This window comes from Polypterus senegalus, chromosome 18 (genome assembly GCF_016835505.1).
Source record: "Polypterus senegalus isolate Bchr_013 chromosome 18, ASM1683550v1, whole genome shotgun sequence".
NCBI classification, from domain to species: domain Eukaryota; kingdom Metazoa; phylum Chordata; class Cladistia; order Polypteriformes; family Polypteridae; genus Polypterus; species Polypterus senegalus.
The window spans coordinates 56,982,570-57,007,252 of NC_053171.1; the positions used below are offsets into that span (position 1 = coordinate 56,982,570).

General features: G+C 37.3%; 1 protein-coding gene across 1 annotated transcript in view; it reads left to right on the forward strand.

Moving 5' to 3' along the window:
* ncstn (nicastrin) overlaps positions 1-24,683 on the forward strand; it is a 62,583-nt gene that overhangs the window by 25,591 nt on the left and 12,309 nt on the right. The window contains exons 9-14 of the mRNA XM_039741163.1: positions 883-987; positions 1,615-1,692; positions 10,194-10,363; positions 23,116-23,218; positions 23,587-23,685; positions 24,524-24,611. Of these exons, the coding sequence (XP_039597097.1) occupies positions 883-987; positions 1,615-1,692; positions 10,194-10,363; positions 23,116-23,218; positions 23,587-23,685; positions 24,524-24,611 (643 nt within the window). The remainder of the gene's footprint in view (positions 1-882; positions 988-1,614; positions 1,693-10,193; positions 10,364-23,115; positions 23,219-23,586; positions 23,686-24,523; positions 24,612-24,683) is intronic.

Consider the following 24,683-nt stretch of genomic DNA (forward strand, 5'->3'; position numbering starts at 1 on the left):
CTTGGTGGATGTTGCAGGAAGAGGCACATGGGGTTGAACACACCTCAGAAAAAAGGGTATAAATAGGTTGAATGAGTCCATATATTGACATCTGAATTGAAAGTTTTTTAAGAGAGTGTGGGCCTCATATTAACATTTGGGTCTGCCACCTTTGCATCAATTAATTGGTTACTTTCAGTTGTAAATGAAACTTGGCTTAAATCCTTCACTAGGGAGGGCTGTTATACCTGCCCACCTCCCTTACTGCAGACGACTTAACCTGTTCCCAGTGTACATTCTTGTCCTAGCTACATCACACTTGATTATTAAGTCCATTAAATTAAAGTCCTATTAGGCCAGAATGACTAGAAACACTCTTGTTTTGTTCCTTGGTAGATATTAGTGGTGCGCGAATCCTAAAGAGTTTGCTTTGCCATGAATTAGGTGAAATTACAGGACTCATTTGAATCCAACCCAAACCCCCTGTTTGTGTGGAGCTATTTCTATGTGTTCTGAATTTATACATGGGCTTTTTGTGATGTTACATTCATTCCTGAGCATACTGTGGGCAATAGATTAGTCCTACCCTCAGGTGTGCGTATTTTGACTATATTAATGGACTGGTTTAATGATTCATGTGTTCTCTCTTCTTAATTGAGTTTGACACAGATAATAGAGACAGTTATCAGGTAGCTCATGATATTATTAAGATGTAAGAGTTCTTGGGATATCCAACACCGTCCATGGGTGTAAATCCTGTATTGAAATTATCTTTGAACCATTTACTACCAAGTAATCCTTTATTAGCTTTTTTACCTAGAAATACTTGTTTTGTGTGTTGTAGTCAATCCCTGCTTCTTCGAACAATTGATTGATTCTTTGCTTCTTTCTCTTCTGTTTTAGGAGGTGTTTGACTACATTGGTAGTTCCCGTATGGTGTACGATATGCAGAAGGGCACATTTGTCATTGGCCTAGAAAACATTGACACATTTATTGAAATTGGCCAAGTGTGTACAATTTTTTTTCTTTTTCCCCCATGTAAAGCTTTCAAAAATAGTATAAGTAATAACTTACCAAGTTGTAGAGATGAACCTTATAAAGGTTATAGCAGTGACTGTCTTTTTAGCATTTATGTTAGTGAATCAGTATTTTCTGCATATAAATAAGGTTATTTTTTTAACAATTTAAAGTGCAGCACATGCATTTTTAAGGGTGGTTTTGAGAGGAGTACATGAATTGAAATCAATTAGAACATTAGAACAATTAGATTTACATAGGTTATCAACTCTCTGACTCAATAGTTGGAGGAGATATATTTGGTAGTAATTACAATGTTGATTGTTGTAAAATAGATATCTATCATATTATGATTATGTAATTTTGGGGCATTTCACCTTAACCCTGAACAGGTGTGAAGAATCTTGGAATGGATTGACCAAATGTACTATTAAATAAGTCTTAGATTGCATTAGGGTCTGGACTCAATGTGGCCTACTCCAGAAAACTTGTCTTAGCCATTCTGGCATTTTTTATTATTATAAGGGTGGAATTAGATTATTTTTATTTTTCATCACATATACTACTAATTTTCCTGCTATTCTGATTCATGTACTGTAATCTGTATTATTATGCAGGTGGGATTACGAAGTGCATCACAGCTTTGGATTCACAGTGATCCAGTTTCCCGACAAAATGCCTCAATTGACAATGAGGTAACTTTTTCTGAACTGTGGTCCTTTTTAACTGATTAATTAAGTATTTGCTTCTGTAATTATTAATTATACATGTTTCCTTATCTTACTGGTAACTCAAACATTTAATGTATTTAAGAGAAGGTTCTAATCCTTTTCAGTCATTTTGTTTGTCCTTATGATTTTGAAACCAAAATGTGTCTAAAAGTAAATGAGCGCCAACAAAGAGATTTAAGAACTGAGGTAAAGAAGGTAATTTTCTACTTTTTTTTTATTAATAATTCTAGCCACCTCAGTTTTCAGTAATTGTCAACTGATTTGATTGCAAGTAAATAAGCTATTTATTTACTGCTGTGTTCGCCGCAAATGCAAATTGTTTTACTATATCCAAAACTGATTACTTTATTATATCAGTTGAAGAAAGTTAATTTTTCATAGTAAAGTCATGTACAGCGCCCTTCAAAATTATTGGCAGCCCTGGTTAAGATGTGTTCTTAGCATTCTAATAAATTCTTTTTTTATCCCAAAAAATATAGGCTTACAACACAAAAAATAGAAAAATCCAACCGTTAATTGAAGTACATTTATTCATTGGGAAATAAATCCCACATTAAGAAATACATTTTTTACATGAAATCATGTGTGTCACAATTAGTAGCACCCCTGCTGTTAATATTTCATACAACCCCCATTTGCCAACAAGACCGCACTTAATCTTCTCCTATAAAATTTCACAAGGTTGGAGAATATAGAGACATGGATTTTTGACCATTCCACATTGTTCTTTCTAGATCGTCCAGAGTCCTGGGTCCTCTCTTATGCATTTCCCTCTTCAGCTCACCCCATGGGTTTTCAATGGGGTTGAGGTCTGGGGACTGAGATGGCCATGGGAGAAGCTTGATTTTGTGTCTGCTGAGTCATTTTTGTGTAGATTTTGCCATGTGCTTAGGGTCATTATCGTGCCGGAAGACCCAATGACAACCCATCTTCAGTTTTTGGCAGAGGCCACCAGATTTTGATTTAAAATATCCTGGTATTTCAAGGAGTTCATGATGCCATGCACCCTAACAAGGTTCCCAGGGCCTTTGGAAGAGAAACAGCCCCACAGATCCTCCATCATACTTTACAGTGGGCATTAGGTGCTTTTCCACATACTCATACTTGGATTCATGCCAGACCCACTTCAAATGTTTGTTGCTAAAAAGCTTAATTTTAGTCTCATCTTAACAAAGCACACGGTCCTAGTTGAAGCCCCAGTACCGCTTAGCAAACTCCAGACGTTTACGTTTGTGATTGTAGGTGGGAAAAGACTTTTTCCTTGCATGTCACCCAAACAGCTTGTTGTCATGGAGATAGTGTCTTATGGTTGTCATGGAGACTTTGTGACCCCCAAGATACCATTCTTTGGTGCAGTTCTCTAACAGTGAGCTTTGGAGAATTTTTTACTTCTCTTACCATCCTCTTCACTGTGCAAGGTGGCAAGATAAACTTGGGTCCTCGTCCAGCCTTGTTTGTCACTGTTCCTGTAGTTTTACAATTCTTTATTATTCCTCTGACTGTAGATACAGGAAGGTTTAAGCGGGGAGCTATTTTCTTGTAGCCATTACCTGACTTTTGAAGGTCGACGCACATCTGCCTTACTTGAATGGCATGTTCTCTTGTCTTTCCCATGTTGAAGAGTGGCTAAGAGTAATAGGATTCTGTCATGTCATATTTATACCCCAGGGACAAAGGAAGGCATTAATTACTATTTAAAAGTTCCAATTTACTCTGATCAACTTTAAAAAATAAACTAGAAATTACAAAAACGCTTCAATTACATTTATTTTATAGTAATTGTTAGGGGTGCCAATAATTGTGGCACACATGATTTCATGTAAAACATGTATTTCTTAATGTGGGGTTTTTTCCCCAATGAATAAATGTACTTCAATTAACAGTTGGATTTTTCTGTTTTTTTTTTGTGCGGTAAGCCTATATTTTTTTGGGGAAAAAAAAGAATTTATTAGAAGCTTAAGAACAGATCTTAACCAGGGTTGCCAATAATTGTGGAGGGCACTGTATTTAAAGATTGTTTTGTGTAATTTGATAAATATTCTAATATGATTTTTGGATGTTCATACTTTATAATATGCCTAAAGTGAGTTTTTTTTAATTTGATGGGAGTTGTTACAGTTGTAGCTGGCAGAGAATTGGCACACTGTTTTATCAAACTTAAGCTGTCAGTAGCCTCTTCAGTAACCATAAGCGAGCGTAATTTGAAGCTTAAACTTCCTAGAAATTTACTAGGAATCACTCGTTCACCAGAAATGAGAATAGTTTGCTACTTTTCAACATTTCAGTAATACATTTACCTTTATTTGCTTAACGGACGCTTTTATCCAAAGTGACTTACAAAAGATATCGACATAATCAAGTAAACATCAGTCTAAGGACTGTTTGGAAACAAGTGTTTCAGGACATGGTTATAAAATTAATCATGACAAAAGGTCAAACAAAAAAAAATACAAGCTAACTACACTTTCTTGGTTACAAGAACCTGTCAAAGCCATTATCAATTAGACAGAAAGTAACAGAACAGGAGTCTTTAAACAGTTAAACCTAGGTGCTACACATGAAAAGAGTATGGATTAAAATTAGGTGGCATCACTTGATGCTCTTCATCAACAGACCTGAGTAGGCAAGATGGTGGCAAGATGGTGTATAGGATGCCACAAGGGTCCCCATGTAGATATAGGTACTGACCTATTGAATACTCTGTAGCCACACATCAAGGGTTTGAACTTAATATGTGCTACTGCAGAAAGTCAGTATAGTTATTTTAAAAGAGAAATGACCTAGGCTCACCTTGGCCGGTTGAACACCAAACGTGCCACTGCATTTTGAATCATCTGCAGCGGTTTGGTAACACATCGTAACACTCCTGCCAGCAGAGAGTTGCATTAGTCCAGACATGTCAAGACCAAAGCCTAAATCCGGAGTTGTGCTGTTGATTCCATCAGATACAGCCTGATCTTGTGAATGTTATATATAGAGTGAATCTGCAAGACAGAAAGACCATTGAAACATGGTCAGTGAAGGACAGCTGGTCATTGATCACCACCTCAAGGTTGTTCACTGTTTGTTCAGCTCAACACACTATCCCTGAGTTGAGGTGCTAAATAGATGGACAAACCAGGATAACAAGGAGGTCCATCTTTGCTAGGTTGAGCTGGAGATGGTTTTCCTTTATCCAGGTTGCGGTTCTAGTGGGACATGCACAGATTCTAGCTGATACTATGTGGTCCTTGAGAGATAATGACAGGTATGGCTGTGTATCGTCAACATAGCACTGATAAGAGAAACCAAGAGTCTGGATGATTGGATGTTGTGAGGAGATGTATAGATTAGAGGATGGACCCAGCACTAATCCCACCCCTGATTTCTCTGTAGGTATCTATAAATGGAAATCTTGTTTATTATTAGTGCATTAAGAAATTGCTATTAATATTTGTTTTGTCCTTCTGCTTGTTGAACTACACATTGCTAACATTGTCAGTATAAATATGTTAGCAATTAATAGGCACTATTGTTTTAGCACTGCCTAAAGCAAAGTAAATCTTTAATATTTCATATTTTAAATTAAAAATGTTTAGGCAAACAGTCATCAATAGAATCATCAGTGGATGCTGCTTCAGAAGTGTCTGTTGCTATGCTGACTGAACCTCACAGTCCTTCAGTGCAATTAGAACAATCTAGACGAGAACAGGCCATTCAGCCCAACAAAGCTCGCCAGTGCTGAGAATGCTGGCTGTGATAACATTCGAGATGGAGCTAGCTGATCAGACTGATGCTCTGTCTATAAAAATAACAATGCGTAAAGTCCACATTAATTTTTATTTTTCTCTTGGTGCTTACAATAATAAAATAAGAATACAAATAGCATTATTTGTAGACAGATTTGTAGGAGATTGAATTTAATGTAAGTAAATTTTAAGTATTACATTCAGGACTAAAAATGTTAGATTTGATTACTCAATGGGAGATCTGAAACTTAAGTATGCACTTTACGAGAAGGGCCTAGAAGTCATAGTGGACTTGTCACTATCTACATCTTGACATGGTAGAGAAGTGATCAAGAAGGGTAATAGGATTTTAGGTTATACTGTATATTGCAAGGTGTAAAGTAGAAGTCAAGAGAGGTTATGCTTAAGTTGCATAACACACTAGTAAAACCTCACCTGGAGTACTAGTGTACAGGTTTGGTTTCCATATTCCAAAAAGACATAGAAGGATCTAGAGAGAGCCCAGAGGAGAATGACTAGGCCGATTCTATAATAAGAGATATGAGGAGATATTTAAGGAGTAATACCTTTTACAGTTCAAGAAAACTTTGATTAAAAGGGGTGTGATAGAGGTGTTTAAACTATGCAAGGAATTAGTACAGTAGATCCCAGTTGTTACTTATAAAATAAATTGTGCAACAAGAACACAGGGATACATTTGAAAGCTTGCTAAGGGCAGATTTCACTCAAATGTTAAAAGGTTTTTCATCACACAGAAAACTTTTGACGTGGAGTAAATTAGGAAGTAGTGTGGTGTACAGCATGACTTTGGGGACCTTCAAATCATAATAATATTAATAATTCTTTACATTTATATAGCACTTTTCTCACTACTTCAAAGCGCTCTTCATGGAGGGGGGACCCAGGAAGCAAACCCACAATCTCCTTACTACAAATCTGCAGCACTACCACTGTGCGACCTGTGTGGAGTACTTGATGATATAATGAATAGTATGGACAAGTTTGTTGGGCAGAATGGTGGCCTGTTCTCATCACAGTTTTTCTAATGTCCTAATTATTCATAACTGAAGACTGTATCATGTTGGCTCCCATACCATTCAATGTCATATGACATACAGTATGTCATTGTACACAAAAATGTCATGTGTACTTTATCTTGCTAACACAAACACAAAATTTAATAAAACAAATTTCAATGGAAAAAAGTAATAGAAGCACAGAGATAGCCAAGAACAAGTTCCACATGTAATAGTATAAAACAAGACCATAATAAATATACTAATATAAATATGCTTGTAAGTAAGTCTCTTTAATTTAGAAAGTAAGTGAAGTTATTGAATTTATCTAATTTAAAGTGGCAAACAATTCCAGAGACTTGGAGTAAAATAATTCATGGCACTAGATGGTGGGCATCATCAAACTGGAGAATTTAAACATGGGGACTAATTAAATCTGCAAAATAGTTAGATGAACTGCTATGTAAAGTTTAAATGCATCATAAAATTCTAAATTGTACCTGTTTATCAATAGAACACCAGTGCAAACAAGATAATAATGGAGTAATACTCTCACAATTATGTGTGTGGCAAGAAGCAAGCTTCTCAATTTTTAACCATCTGAAGTGTTTATAGTGAATGCTTAAGAAGAATATTATAAAATGCCATCATACGCAATCATTGCGGTGAAAAATTAAAGAATGACTAAGAAACTCCGCAGAAGGATAGTCAAGGTAAGACTGAATAGGCATACTTGTTCTTAACATGAAAACTGGCAGATTAACAAACTGCTTTCTTATGAAATTACAACAACAGTTCAGAATCAAACACAACATCTATGGGCTACAAACAAGTGTCGACAGTAAAAGTGTTGCATCATAAAATGGTTGAAGTTACACATGTTGACACGATTAGCTCTAGTTCTAAACACATCACCTCACTACATTTGTCACATCTTAGTTGTTATACTAATAAATTCCTTAGGCTTCAAAAGATAAATGATTTAAATGTAATGCTTGCGAACATGATTTCAGCAGTGAAGTATACTGTTTTAGCAGCTCTTCTAAGTTTACAACTCTTATGATTAAATGCCTCTGTGAGCTCATTACGTGTCAGATCATTAGATTTGCCTCATATTTCAAATAGGAACTGAACCACACAAACGTTTGGTTAATATGGAAGTTTTGAAAAGCTAAATTTATTTAATTTTTGGAATTAACCTGTAGACTAATCGTACGGACAGAACAGCTATGCCATTTAAAACTTGCTTCAGTTTTTACTTCCTAGTGCCATGTATAGCCAAGATAGACACCTGCTCCCTCCAGCCCTAAACTGGATAGGCCAATTAGAAAATGGATTGTTGGGCAGCCTGCTGTAGCTCTAAGGTTGCATTCAGGGGATTAATGTAAACTGAATCTTGACATTGTATTACCCTCATGTAAATACATGACGTTAAAATATATATATTTGTAATTGGCACGATTCTGGAAGTCTCAGTCTGAAATTCAAGTTCTGGCTCATTAGTCCAAGTACACCTTGCTGAAGATTGTGGAATAAGGTGGAGCAAGGTTCCAAAATAAATTTGTACATCAAATTATTTTTTAGAGTCATTAACAATGTATGTTGTAAAATTCTTTCACCCCAAAAAATTAACCGTTCAAAGAATACATTGAAAGCTCACAATTACCATGACATTCCTGTCCATGATGAGTGAATGTAAAGTTCTGGCCACAACTGTATATATACATGAAATTGCTATTTACTTAAGCAGGAAGACTTGTCAGGTTTGCTTGACATATACTGAGTGAAAAGACATCAAATTTTTATCGAGAATAATGTGTTTGACCTGACCTCTAATGCAAATGATTGCCTAGCGATTATGCATCTGCAAAACTATTATGCTGTGATGTGCCATTTAGAAGGAACAGCAAAGATGATACGAGTGCACATCTGCTGTCCATTCATATTGTCTGTATGCGATTCAGTACGTTCATTCTGTTTATTTGTTTTTTTTGGTTTTTTTTTATATCCTCTAAATGGCATCTCGTATACAGTCAAATTGCATGTCAGATTGGTCCTCCAGGCATTTAGGCCCAGTATGATCTCTGATGTATGTCAGCATCTTTGCCTTATAAGCAAAGAAAGCTAGTTATTTATTTTTGCACTTTTGTACACTGTCAATTCTGCTGTGTGTCTGAAACATGCTTCTTTCAGCATTGTGTTTTTAACCTGCGGGCTTCTCTGTCCACCATTCTCCACTTAGAAATTGGTACTGATTGTGTGAAATGCATTTTAATGCCATTTCAAGTGAGTTTATATACATTTTTATGTAACTGATATAACTGGAGCACTGACAACTTTTCAGATTGTTTTTTTTTTATTATTTTCATCACAAATGATATAATTGACTATAAATGTGACATTTTTCAGTGATTATTGTGTTTTTGGATGCAGAAGACACCACATCTTCATTATGTGGAAAATATGGTGGAGGTCTCAAAAAGAAAAGAGCTGTTTTGAAAGGAGCCATTTAGTGCTGTGTCAATAAGTATCATTATATAGTCATTTCAAGGGGCATAGTTACCTTATTAGAGTAAAACACCCTCCTTAAAATATGAAATATGGCAGTTTTTCCACTGCATGGGATATTCTTTCTCAACTGTGCAATAATTTATTTCTGTGAAAAAAATGTTTTCATTTGACAATCATGCTTGTTTCTCACCTGCAACTATTTTTGATAATACAGTGCTTTAGCTGAAATGTGAGCGACCCATATTCTTAAAGAATCATAAGCCAGGATGTGAAAAAATATACCTTTTCATGTCTGGTAGTACTTTCTTAATATATTTGCTCAATATAGTTGCACAATTTTTATTTTTATTTTATTTATTTTTTTTTTTTTAAATTGTCACTAGTGATGAATCTCTCCAGTTATTGTTTCTCTGCATTTAATTTCTTCACATGTAGAAGCTGGCTATGAACCCAGGACCTCTGATTCATTCACTTCTGCCCCTGAGGCTTTGGGATCACAGCCAGCCTCTCTGTGTGAGGATGCATAATGGAGTGGGGCAAAATCCTGAGCGATTTATCACCATTGACAATACTGATATATACTTTCTGGGGAAGAATTATTTAAATGTATTTAATGTATACATGGAAATTTCTGATAAGTGACATTTTTCAGAGTTGACACCAAATACCCTAAAATGTTCAGCTGGTTGTGTTAAACCGGTTCAAGTGGTTGTTCAAGTGCCAAATGCCTACTTATCTGCTCTACGTGAAGCTGTGGATAGTGGATCACATTGTTCATTTATGTCATACTTGTTAGTGATACCTTAGGAATAATAAAGGAGGCAGGTGATGAGAGACCTTCTAGAAGCTGTTAGGAGTTTATGGGTGGCAGTAGCAGGTCGTAGTCATTCTTTTTTTTTTTTTGGAAATATTTCTAATTTATTTCTCTTAAGACAGGAGGCAGCATCAGGTAGTCTGAATAGTGATGCCCACTAACTTTATTGTTGTTAGCAGCTGTTGCTTGATCCCAGAAGTAACTCTTGGATTGCCCTGCCCTAAGGGTAGAAAGGTTCTTTCTTTCAAAGTTTACTAAGCCAAAAGTAGCAGAGCAGTGATTTATTACAGACTGATATTTAGAGAAGAAAAACTGTAAGAAGCAGAGACTAATTGTTTTTGAATGTTTGAGTGATCATTATTTGGTTCATTACTGATTATTTTTTTTTAAACTTAGGTGAGAAATTTGTCATCAACTTTGATGAAAGCTGGCAATGATTCAAATGTTCCTGTCTTTGAGCCCAGTGTCTCTCAGCCCCTTCCTCCCTCTTCCTTTCAGAGCTTTCTAAAAGCTCAGTATATCCCAGGTGTTGTTCTTACAGATCACCAGTCAGCATTTAGCAACAGGTAAGTTGGCCAAAATACAATACAGAAATTTGTGCTTTAAGCATTGGGAAAAGTGCTGTATAAATGTAATATTATTCCACTTTAATACAGTAAGATCAAAAATGATTATAGAATTACTATATGAACTCTTTAAAGCTGCTCTTTTTTAAAAAACAGTTTTGTAATCTTTGTGACATTTACTGTTGTGGTATTAATGTTTGCATCCATATGTGGAGTACACCTTAGCTGGTTAGTACTATTGAATGGACAATTTACTTTTTTTTTTTTCTTCATTTTTACCAAATTTAACTTTAAGCCTTCCTGTGGACATAAGATGAAAATAAGCAGATTTGCAAACAGCTTTTATGTGAACTTTAAGCACCATTTCAAAATCGAACTGAACACCCATAAATGTCACTTCCTAAGGTGACTGCTGTGTTAGGGGACAATGAGAAAATTCAGTAATGGAGACCACTAAGAGCTTAAAGCTTCTCTCTTTCGCTACAGCAACCTGTTAATGTCGAAAGGCATATCACACTTTCCATGCCTCCTAAAATCCATATTTGAGGATTTGTTGAGGAGCTGTTACTAAACCAGTCAATAAGGCTTTCAATCTCCCTGTGTTTCTTGATAATTTTAGTAAGAGGGTAAATAAAGTAAAGGCAATTTGAAAATTCTGCAGCAGCCACAATAGACAGAAGCTGATGCAATATAAAACGTTTGTGAAGGATTTATGGATAGTTTGAACAAACACAGCACAGCATTCTGCCGTTATGTGAAATGAACATGGACGCTCCACTGCAGGGTTACACCATTGTTGAACAACGCCCTGTAGTGAGATTTATTTGGGCAAAGGGAGTAAAACCTTCTGAAATTTACTGAAGGATGTTGGCTTGTGCAGATCAGTGAGCTGTTTGGGTACCCATCTTGCACAAACTTTACGGTACCCCAAGTCCTGCACATTGGCATGTGCAGATCAATAGCTGATATCCAAATGTGGAGCAACAACAGACAACATAATCCATTGACTTTCTCTAATGAAGGCATTTGGCATGTCAATTTGGGCTTATGTGCACGATGTCAATGGTCAACCAGATCAAGCTTTGTTAGTTACCCTTGTTCTTCCCTATTTAAACCTGTCTTCCCAGTTCATAAACTTTGTTGAGTCATGTTATTTTCACTTCCACACTAAACTAACATCCTTTGATGAATTTCAGCAGGTTTCACTCCTCTGCCCAAACAAATCTCATCTCATCTCAGTAGTGGTGCAATCCGACAGCAGAACATCCATGTTTATTTAGCTCCAACTAGACTAATGGCAGAGCGCGACTCTCTGCATGTTTGAACTACAAATAAGCCATCATGAATGTGTTGTATTGCGTCAGTTTCTATCTGTTGTAGTTCCCACATAATTTTTAAATTACTTTTAATTTTGATTTACCCTCATATTTTCAATGTTCGTTTTTTTTTTTTAGCATATGTACAGTATTTTTAATCTGTAATTATTATTTCTTTAAAAGTAGCTGTTCATGTACAGGTAGTTTAAAATGTAAATTGTGATTACCTGCATACTTTGGAACCTCGGTTTACAAGCATAATTCATTCCAGAAATGTGCTCGCAGTCCAAAGTACTCATATATCAAAGTGAATTTCCCCATAAGAAATAATGGAAACTCAGATGATTCTTTCCACAACCCAAAACTATTCATATAAAAATGATTAATACAAAATATAAAGTAAAAATACATGAAACAAATTAACCTGCACTTTACCTTTGAAAAGAATCATGGCTGGTGTGAGTGAGTTTCTAAACTCTTGTGGGATTCCACCCAATGAGACGACACACGGAAGAGTGTCCCAAAGAAATCGCAGTCTCCCAGCGCTGTAGCAGTTCGCTGTATAAGCGTATCCAAAAAGATCGCATGCATGCTATAACACTAGAATTACCAGAGCCTGCGAAAAAACTCGTAAATCCGTCCCACCTTAAATCGCTTCTTAAAATCGTTCACAGCTCTCCACCAGCGTCTTTTGTCATCTAAGTATTGAAAGTATTTGTGTGATACTTCAGGCTTCATACATTATATAGTTTATGCCTACATTACTGTAGAAATGGAACAGACATGAAATGCGTGTGTTCCAAACAACAATCTATTATTTCCACTCTAAAACTCCACTTCACTCCCAGATAATCAATCAAGGCATGAGCTGGGAGAGGTTTGTGCACGTTCTAAGTTGCAACCTGATTTTTATCAGCACATTTAGATGACAAAAGACGCTGGTGGAGAGCTGTGAACGATTTTAAGAAGCAATTTAAGGTGGGACGGATTTACAAGTTTTTTCGTAGGCTTTTGTAATTCTAGTGTTAAGCACCTGCCGTCGATGGGTGACACAAGGAACATTATAAAGATCCCGCTACAATAAATAACCGCGCTGTTGCTATTTCAAGCTGAATAAAGCTAGTGGTGTTAAAGTAGTGAGACTTAGCTTCGTGTTTTGGGGCACAAGACGGGGACTCATCTCACAGCACATACGCGCGCACATACACACACGCACACAGTCACAATGCTCTAGTAAACCGTTTATGCTCGTACGGATGTTGACTATATGAGTGAGGAACTCAGATGGAGAAAAGGAGATGAGAGAGAGAGAGAGAGGCGCGACTCAGACAGAGAATAGGAGACGATTGCCCGAGAGAGAGAAAAGAACCATCAGCTCAGTTGTGATTACATGACGCTCAGTAAACAGTGTATCCATACTACTCGTATTGCAAGACGTTGCTCGTTTATCAAGTCAAAATTTATTAAAAAATTTAGCTTGTCTTGCAAAACACTCGTAAACCAAGTTACTCGCAAACCGAGGTTCCACTGTATTACAAAAATGATATAGGTCTTGGTAAAAATTTTAGATTCTAATTATTTGAGAAGCTCTGAATGATGCATAGGTTAGCCTTTCTTGAGATGTTAACATTTAATATTTTTCAGGATGATGAAGCAATTTGCATTTCAAGTTTTTCCACTTGTCAGAATTATTTATATGGTATAGGGCATCACAAGTGTGTGTGTGTGTGTGTGCTTAAACTACAGAATGTTTGATTTTCTACCAGTAAATGAGAAAGTTACATAATGTGGGGAAATCCATTACATTGCCATTCACCTAACACATGGTATGCCAGAGTCAAAGCGTTAAAATATTAAACTGATTCACTGATTTCCTGTGAACTGTAGTGCACCATCTGCTCGGAGCATTTTCATTTAATTCATTCTAAATTCTTTAATCATAGCTATGTCATCCATAAAATGAGTTTGTTTTATATCACATTGGTTAGGGATGACAGAGTATGTTTGTTTGGTTGAGGGGCTACTTGGTCAACTGCAGTCCTGTCCTGATTTACCAATTTTTCTCTTATCTACATAAAACTAATGTTTAGACCTAGAGAGTTAAAAAGTGACAGATCACTCTTTTGGGATATATCAATCCCACAATAAATAACATTTCGGTTTGTTCTGTATACAGGCAAATGATTATCTTCCAACCACTTTTTTGGTTTAAAGACACCACTAATTAAGGGCACTGTGGGAGAAAAATCCTTTAGTCTGAAAGAAAAGTATAGCTGAGTATCGTCTTGAGTGAAAGTGAATGAATGTTGTTTTATAATGTTGTTTTCCGAAACAAGCGTTTAAAATGAAAACAGTAAGCGTCCCAGTACTGAACCATTCAGGACACAATGTCTAACTTTTGAAAATACTGGCAAAGTATTTCTGAACATACTGAAATCAATTTGATAAATATAAATTTAAATCATGCAAGGACTGTGTCTAAAAGCCTGTTTAATAGAATAGAGTGGTCAGTAGTTCATGATTACTGTTGCCTTTTCCTTATGTTTACACATAATGCAGGACAGGTGCCTCCCAAAAGCTGGAATTAGTAGCAAATAATAAAAAAAAAATTTTAGTGGGGAGATATGAAAATGAAAAAGAACCTGCAAAGGAAAAAAACAGCTATACAAGGCTTGTAAGACTGATAACCCCAAATAGAATCATAGGGTGTATGAGAACATGAGGGCAGAAGAATGTTGAGAAGGATGTTGAGGAAGCTAAAAGGCAGTCGATGAAGAATATAACATATAAGAAAAGAGATGACCCAAAGATATTCTTTCAGTGTTTTAGTAGTAAAAGAACAGTCAAGGAGGAGTTGAAGTGTTTCAGGAATAGAAAAGACTACAGTAATCCCTCGCTATATCGCGCTTCGACTTTCGCGGTTTCACTCTATCGCGGATTTTAAATGTAAGCACATCTAAATATATATCACAGATTTTTCGCTGGTTCGCGGATTTCTGCAGACAGTGGGTCTTTTAATTTATGCTACACGCTTCCTCAGTTTGTTTACCCTGTTGATTTCATACAAGGGACGCTATTGGCGGATGGCTTAGAAGCTACCTAATCAGAGCATGTATTACATATTAACTAAAACTCCTCAATGCTATAAGATATGCATCCCGCGCGGAGCTTGATTGTTTGCTTGTCTCTGCCTCTCTCTCTCACCCTCTCTGACATTCTCTGCGCCTGATGGAGGGGCTGTTTGCACAGAGGCTGTTTGCTTAAAAGATACTGGCGCTCCTCTAAAAAATGCCGCTTTATTGCGGTGCTCGGCATATTTAAAAGCACAAAAGCACACGTATTGATTTTTTGATTGTTGCTTTAATCTCGCTCTCTCTCTCTGGCGTTCTCTGCCTGGCGGAGGAGATGTGAGCAGAGGGCTGTTTGCACAGAGGCTGTTTGCTTAGAAGATACTAACGCTCCTCTAAAAAATGCCGCGGCAAACTTAAAAGCACAAGTATTGATTTTTTGATTGTTTGCTTTTCTTTTGCAGCTCTCTCTCTCTCTCTCTCTCTCCCTCTGAAATTCTCTGCTCCTGAAGAGAAGAAGATCTATTTGCATTCTTTTAATTGTGAGAAAGAACTGTCATCTCTGTCTTGTCATAGAGGACAGTTTAAACTTTTGACTAAAGGGTGTTATTTCATGTCTAGAGGGCTCTAATAATGTTAACAGTGTGGGAGAGTTTATAAGGGCTTAAAATATATAAAAATAACTACACAAACATATGGTTTCTACTTGGATTTTTAGTCTATCGGGGGGTTCTGGAACGCATACCCCCGCGATCGAGGAGGGATTACTGTAATTAAAAATACAGACAGTGAAATAGTAGATACCCTATAACATTTTTCTGAGGTCTTCACATGAGAAGAAGTAGATAACTTCCTAGAGATAAAAGGGACTACTATGGAGGCACAGAGTGATTTGGAAATTATAGCGGGAGAAGTACAGCTTAGATTAAATAGGCTGAAATCAAACAAATCACCAGGACCAGATAATAATAATCCTTAAGTACTTTAAGGAGGCTAGTGAGTACATATATAAAACTTTGACACATGTTTTTAGGAAGTCACTGCCCACTGGGGAAATTCTGAAGGACTGTAAGAATGGAAATCATTATCCCATTATGTAAAAAGGGTAATCTGGCAGATCTAAGCAACAATAGGCCAGTAAGCTTAATTAATGTGCATCAAAGGTAAATTAATGAGAGGAATTATTAAGGAAAAGATTGAACAGCACCTGGAAAGAACAGTTTTATTGAATAGTCAGCATGGGTTCAGAAGAGTGAAGTCATGTTTTACTAACATGCTGGAATTCTATGAGGAAGCAACAAAGGGACATGACCAGAGTGGAGCATATGATATTTTTTATCTTGGCTTTTAGAAATCATTTGATAAGTTGCCACATGAGAGGCAGGGCATGATACTAAACAGAGGAGGAGTTCAGGGTGTTTGTTGGTGGGTCCAGAATTGGGTAAAACGCATAAAGCAGAGGGTGATGGTGTGAGGAACCCTATCAGAATTGGCCGATATTAAGAGTTGTGTCCAACAGGGGGCAGTGCTAGGGCTGCTTCTATTTTCAATATATACAGTACATCCAGAAAGTATTCACAGAGCATCACTTTTTCCACATTTTGTTATGTTACAGCCTTATTCCAAAATGGATTAAATTCATTTTTTTCCTCAGAATTCTACACACAACACCCCATAATGACAACATGAAAAAAGTTTACTTGAAGTTTTTGCAAATTTATTAAAAATAAAAAAACTGAGAAATCACATGTACATAGGTATTCACAGCCTTTGCTCAATATTTTGTCAATGCACCTTTGGCAGCAATTACAGCCTCAAGTCTTTATGAATATGATGCCACAAGCTTGACACACCTTTCCTTGGCCAGTTTCGCCCATTCCTCTTTGCAGTACCTCTCAAGCTCCATCAGGTTGGATGGGTAGCGTCGGTGCACAGCCATTTTAAGATCTCTCCAGAGATGTTCAATCGGATTCAAGTCTGGACTCTGGCTGGGTCACTCAAGGACATTCACAGAGTTGGCCTGAAGCCACTCCTTTGATATCTTGGCTGTGTGCTTAGGGTCGTAGTCCTGCTGAAAGATGAACCGTCGCCCAAGTCTGAGGTCAAGAGCGCTCGGGAGCAGGTTTTCATCCAGGATGTCTCTGTACATTGCTACAGTCATCTTTCCCTTTATCCTGACTAGTCTCCCAGTTCCTGCCGCTGAAAAACATCCCCACAGCATGATGCTGCCACCACCATGCTTCACTGTAGGGATGGTATTGGCTTGGTGATGAACGGTGCCTGGTTTCCTCCAAACTTGATGCCTGGCATTCACACCAAAGAGTTTAATCTTTGTCTCATCAGACCAGAGAATTTTGTTTCTCATGGTCTGAGAGTCCTTCAGGTGCCTTTTGGCAAACTCCAGGTGGGCTGCCATGTTCCTTTTACTAAGGAGTGGCTTCCATCTGGTCACTCTACCATACAGGCCTGATTGGTGGATTGCTGCAGAGATGGTTGTCCTTCTGGAAGGTTCTCCTCTCTCCACAGAGGACCTCTGGAGCTCTGACAGAGTGACCATCGGGTTCTTGGTCACCTCCCTGACTAAGGCCCTTCTCCTCCAATCGCTCGGTTTAGATGGCCGGCCAGCTCTAGGAAGAGTGCTGGTGGTTTCAAACTTCTTCCACTTACGGATGATGGAGGCCCCTGTGCTCATTGGGACCTTCAAAGCAGCAGAAATGTTTTCTATAACCTTCCCCAGATTTGTGCCTCGAGACAATCCTGTCTCGGAGGTCTACAGACAGTTCCTTTGACTTCATGCTTGATTTGCGCTCTGACATGGACTGTCAACTGTGGGACCTTATATAGACTGGTGTGTGCCTTTCCAAATAAGGTTCAATCAACTGAATTTACCACAGGTGGACTCCAATTAAGCTGCAGAAACATCTCAAGGATGATCAGGGGAAAAAGGATGCACCTGAGCTCAATTTTGAGCTTCATGGCAAAGGCTGTGAATACTTATGTACATGTGCTTTCTCAATTTTTTTATTTTTAATAAATTTGCAAAAATCTCAAGTAAACTTTTTTCACGTTGTCATTATGGAGTGTTGTGTGTAGAATTCTAATGAAAAAAATGAATTTAATCCATTTTGGAATAAGGCTGTAACATAACAAAATGTGGAAAAAGTGATGCGCTGTGAATACTTTCCGGATGCACTATAAATAATATGGATAGCAATGTAAATAACAAGCTGGTTAATTTTGCAGATGATACCATAATAGACGGATTGGTAGATAATCTAGAATCCGTTGGATCACTACATAGGAACTTGTATCTCTTAACTGTAAAATAGTAAGCTTACCACTAAGTGAAGAAATACAGTGGAACTTCGAGATACGATCACCACTGTATACGAGAAATTCAAGCTAAGAGGAAAGTATGAGCGAAACATTCGGATCTAAATACGAGCATTGACAACCCAGGCTGTGTTTATGCCCGTCAGCTCACTCAGTGTTCCTTGTTCTCCCGTAGCGTGAGGATCTACACATTTGTGTGCTTGTGATTTTGTTTCACTGTAGCAGTTCGCTGTATAAGCGTATCCAGAAATATCGTGGACATGCAGACGGAGAATAGGAGACGATTGCCCTCAAGAGGAGTACTAGGGTGTTGTACCGTGTTAGCCATTATGAATGTAGAGAAAAGCCAAGCAAAATGACACCTTTTATTGGCTAACTAAAAAGATTACAATATGCAAGCTTTGATTACATCTTGCCTGAAGAAGGGGCCTGAGTTGCTTGCTTGCATATTGTAATCTTTTAGTTAGCCAATAAAAGGTGTCATTTTGCTTGGCTTTTCTCTACCCTTAAAAGGAGAGAGAGAGGCGCGCGAGCGAGCAAGAGAGATAAGGAGAGAGAGAGACACACGTGTGCGAGTGAGAGCGATAAGGAGAGAGAAAAACCATCAGCTCAGTTATGATCACATGACGCTCAGCAGACAAAGTGTATCCACACTTATTTATCAGTGTTATTTGTTAGGAAAATTGATTTTCATGTTGATATTTTTGGAGGTGCAGAACGGATTAACTGGATTTCCATTATTTTCAATGGGGAAGTTTGTTCTAGATACGAGAAATTAGCTATACAAGCTCAGTGCTGGAACGAATTAAACTCGTATCTCGAGGTTCCACTTTACTAGTAAGGTCCGGTACATAGAACCCCTCCTAACTAACTTTGGTGCTCATTTTAAAACAAGGGCTTTTAATCAGTTATTGTATTGATAGTTGCATTGGGTTGTCACCATGACCAGTTAACATTACATACATATATTAACAATTTCTACACACACCGTAGAAGTTTTGAAGGACTGGAAGCTAGCAAATATTACCCCATTGTATAAAAGAGGCCGATCCAAGTAACTATAGGCCAGTAAGCTTAATATGCATCTGTTTCCTGAGAGGCATTAGCTCTCTTGGAAATGTGTTCTTTTAAAATTGTGGCATATTAAATAATTAAACAATATCATAATATACCAGAAAAGGCGATATCCCTCCCATAGTGATTACGGCGGTACAAGAATCACATGAGACAAAATATCTTTTAGCTTACATTTACTGACGTTTTATGCGGTTACAGACGGGGAGGCATATGGACAGACTTTATCCAGGCGGGAAATCTGGATCAACACAGTCAGCCATTTTCTCCGTCCCCACGCTGGGAGGTTTTTCAACAACTTGGTGTCGACACAGCCTCGAAGGGTCTGGCTACTGTCCAGACCTTTTATACGGTTCTTCTTCAACTTGCTGGTCCTTTCTGTCTCCAAACAAGGGCTGAATTCCTCCCCCACAAAATACAGAAATATCATAGTGCTTACATGCCGATTCTCATTCTCCCAATAAGGAAAGAAGATTTGTGCTGATAGAGGACAGAAATACCCTAACCTGTGTTTAAACTGACTATACAAGCCTCCAGTTGTCTTTGGCTATCTAATCCAATGCTTGGCTAGCAATTCTAACTGCTGAGCCCCTGTGTGCCACAGTTAACATGCACATGTGAATAAAACTCATAACAGTATTGTCCAGATATAGTGACATATAGAAAAATGTAGTATTACAGCATCATAGGTAAATTAATTAAGAAATGTATTAAGGAGAAGACTGAGCATCTAATGTCAGGAAAAAGTGTATTAGCAAATCGTCAAGCATGGATTCAGACAGGAGAAATAATATTTCATTAATATGATGGAATTCTATGAGGAACCACAAAAGAGTATGACCAGACAGGTGCATCTGATATTATTTGTTCTAATTTTCAGAAGGCATTTGATAAGGACCCACATGAGAGGTTAATGATGAGACTTGAGGAGATAAAAAGGTAGTTTATGGCACTGTCTGTAGGCAGGTAAAAATTGTCTCGACACTGGGAATAAAGCGTTATGGTGAAAGCAAGCTCTTCAAAATTAGGTGGTAAAAATTTTGTCCCTCAGGGATTGGTGTTGGGGATGCTACTCTTTGTAATAGTCTGGATAAGAATGTGAACAAGAAGCTAGTTAAGTTTGCAAGTAGTGCTAAACTAGGTGGAAGGGCAAATCATCTGAATCATTACAGAGGGGCCAGACCAATAATGCAGACTTGGGCAATTTTATGAAGATTAAATCATAGCTATGTCATCCATAAAATAAATTTGGTTTATATCACTTTGGTTAGGGATGATAGATTTAATGTAAGTAAAAGTATAGTTTTACACTTGGGTCATACTTGATTTGTCACAGTCCAAATCTAGACAGTATACAGAAGCATTTAAGAAGGCTAATAGAATGTTGAATTCTATACATCATGCTATATAAAATCTAAGTCAAATGTAGGTTATGCTTAAACTACAGTGGGTACAGAAAGTATTCAGACCCCCTTTCAATTTTTCAGTCTTTGTTATATTGCAGCCATTTGCTAACATCGTTTAAATTAATTTTTTTCCTCATTAATGTACACACAGCACCCCATATTGACAGACAAAAAAAAGAATTTTTGAAATTGTTGCAGAATTTTTAAAAAAGAAAAACTGAAATATCACATGGTATTTAAACCCTTTGCTGTGACACTCATATATTTAACTCTATTTAAGAAATGTTTTCCATTTCTTCTGATCATCCTTGAGATTACCTTCATTTGAGTCCAGCTGTATTTGATTATACTGATTGGATTTGATTAGTAAAGCCACACACCTGTCTATATAAGACCTTACAGCTCACAATGCATGTCAGTGCAAATGTGAATCATGAGGTCAAAGGAACTGCCTGAAGAGCTCAGAGACAGAGTTGTGGCAAGGCACAGATCTGGCCAAGGTTACAAAAAAATTTCTGCTGCACTTAAGGTTCCCAAGAGCACAGTGGCCTCCATAATCCTTAAATGGAAGACGTTTGTGATGACCAGAACCCTTCCTAGAGCTAGCCGTCCGGCCAAGCTGAGCTACCGGGGGAGAAGAGCCTTGGTGAGAGAGGTAAAGAAGAACCCAAAGATCACTTTGGCTGAGCTCCAGAGATGCAGTCAGGAGATAGGAGAAAGTTGTAGAAAGTCAACCATCCCTGCAGCCCTCCACCAGTCAGGGCTTTATGGCAGAGTGGCCAGTCGGAAGCCTCTCCTCAGTACAAGACACATGACAGCCTGCATGGAGTTTGCTAAGACTCTCTGTAAGATTCTCTGGTCTGATGAGACCAAGATAGAACTTTTTGGCCTTAATTCTAAGCGGTATGTGTGGAGACAACCAGGCACTGCTTATCACTTGTCCAATACAGTCCCCACAGTGAAGCATGGCGGTGGCAGCATCATGCTGTGGGGGTGTTTTTCAGCTGCAGGGATAGGACGACTGGTTGCAATCGAGGGAAAGATGAATGCGGCCAAGTACAGAGATATCCTGGACAAAAACCTTCTCCAAAGTGCTAAGGACCTCAGACTGGGCCGAAGGTTTACCTTCCAACAAGACAATGACCCTAAGCACACAGCTAAAATAACGAAGGAGTGGCTTCACAACAACTCTGTGACTGTTCTTGAATGGCCCAGCCAGAGCCCTGACTTAAACCCAATTGAGCATCTCTAGAGAGACCTAAAAATGGCTGTCCACCAACGTTTACCATCCAACCTGACAGAACTGGAGAGGATCTACAAGGAGGAATGGCAAAGGATCCCCAAATCTAGTTGTGAAAAACTTGTTGCATCTTCCCCAAGAAGACTCATGGCTGTATTAGCTCAAAAGGGTGCTTTTACTAAATACTGAGCAAAGGGTCTGAATACTTAGGACCATGTGATATTTCAGTTTTTCTTTTTTAATAAATCTGCAACAATTTCAAAAATTATTTTTTTGTCTGTCAATATGGGGTGCTGTGTGTACATTAATGAGGGAAAAATTAATTTAAATGATTTTAGCAAATGGCTGCAATATAACAAAGAGTGAAAAATTGAAGGGGGTCTGAATACTTTCCGTACCCACTGTATATAACATATTAGTGATGCTAAATCTGGAGTAGTGTGTAGTTTTATCACCAAAAAAAACTTGTGTTCTAGAGAAAATCCAGTAAAGAGCGACTAGGCTTATTCCACAACTGAGTAGTGTGAACAGTGAGAAAAGGTTGCAGGAGCTGAAACTTTTTAGTTTAAGTAAACTGAAATGAGGAGGTGACATGATTTAAATTTTTTAAATTACGAAAGGAGTACAATAGATTCCTGCCGTTACTTTAAAATTAATTCTTCACTAAGAACACAGGGATAGAGTTGGAAGCTTCTTAAGGCCAAATGTAAAAGTTTTTCTTCACACAAAGAACCATAAACATGTGGAATAAATGACCAAGTAGTGTGGTAAAGAGTAGGACTTTAGGCACCTTGAGATCCCAACTCGGTGGAATTTAACAGAATCTAGGAGAGCTGGATTGGCATGGATTGATTTCCTGAATATCCTGTTCTCATCAAAATTGTTATTTCTGTGATATCCTTATACATTGATACATATTATATCCCACCTTAATGAAAGGACAAGTGTGTTTGGGTCTCTCTGTGTGTCCATCCGGTTGTTGTTTCTCTGCTATCCAGCAGATGGTATATTGCAAACTTTAGCACTTGTTTTATGAATTCTACACCAAATGTTATGTAGCAGAGATATAGCATCTGTATGGAGACACTGCACTGCAAACGTTAACGCTGTGTTTTGTGTTGATTACTTAGATTTCTTGTCTTAGACAGGTAGCACAGCTACTTTGATAATAAATGGATGTGTATTGAAGTGAATTAAACATGGTCAATAACAGAAACAGTGATGCCAGTTTAAATGTATATACACATTTTTATACAGGTTTTGACTAGTAATGCTTTTAAAATATAAATATTTGATTATTTTATTTTTTATCTAGGTATTATGAGAGCATTTATGACACTTCTGAGAATCTGAACTTGTCGTATCCCAGTGAACTGGGGCCAGAAGAGCAGTTAGAGTTTGTTACTGCTACAGCTCAGGTAAAATAAAGAAAAGAACCTCCCAAGTTATCCATCCAGCTGGCTTAATTGTCTTTTTTGTAAACCTAATAGTTATTGCTTACATCAGCAAACATTTTTGTCTCCTATTTGTGCTTTTTTTGATTCAGCCATTTAATAACTATCTGTTTAATTTAAAAGAACACCTGTTTATATTAAAAAAAAAAAAATTCAAATTAATTCTTTTGGAAATGTTAGCAAGGTTTTGAGATCCAAGTCCGGAAACATTTTAAACGCATGCATGAGCCTTTTTCAAAAAGAGATGAACTGCTCGTTGATTGAAGTCTATCTAATTAATAGACATTAGGTTTCTTTTCACTTTTTTAATGTTTGCCTTTATCTTTCCACAGTCTCTCTCTGAGGTAGCTACGGTTGTAGCCAAAACCTTATTCAAACAAGCTGGTGGCAGTGAAGAAGATTTGTTCAAAGTGCAGGCTGACCCCAAAACGGTTAGTTTTAAACTAGATATTACAAAATTTATGGATGCATTTAATCTTTTAACATTTTTATATTAAGAATGGTATAAGTGGCCACAACTCAGGGTGTCTGGCCAACAGTGGTGCTTTTAAATTGCTGTGATATGTTCCTTGCAGTGTATTTATTAATTACCTGTTTAAGAGGCTGTTCATTCATGGCTTGAGCAATTCTGCAAAAATGAATGGGGAAAATTGGCAGGTTCAAGATGTGCAAAGCTAATTAGAAAGAGAGATGGAGACCTAAACACAGACTGAAGGCGGTTTTAGCTGTCAAACACATATCTAGTAAATACTGACTTGAAGGGGGAGGGTACTTAAACAATCATTTATTTTGTGTTTTATATTTGTAGATGATTTAAACTGTTTTTCAGAGATTTGTTTTCACTTTGACAATAAAGAGTCCAAAGTGGTAACTGAGATGCATTGTTGTATAACAGTAAAATGTTTAAGGGGTGCAAAACATTTTATAGACAGTGAAAAGAAGAGTAGGGCTGTTCTTTTCAGAATAAGATACCATGTTCATGCTGAACAGCATGTCTCCTACTGGTGACATGTAAAGAAATCTCTTTTTCCTATGACTCACTGCTCTAGATTGTTGAAAGGAAAATTTTACAGTGTCTCTAAAATCAAATCATCCACGTTAGTGTGTTATCTCAGGAAAAACAAGGCAGTTATTGTTAAGTGGATTCAGCTAACATTTTTGACTGTTTATTTAAACTGCCTTCACTTTTGCTATTTTCTTGATGTGTATATTTTCTTACTTTTGAATTTTTATTAACTGATTTTATCGACCTACTTTGTTTTTCACCAGGTTACAAAAATGTTGTATGGATTTGCAATTCGATCCAATAACTCATGGTTCAGATCACTTGTCAATCAAGACGTTAAGCCAGGTCTAGGTAAGACCAACTCATGTGCAATATCAAGAGATTATTTTTCATTTATTGTATGTCCCATTTTAGCTATGAAAG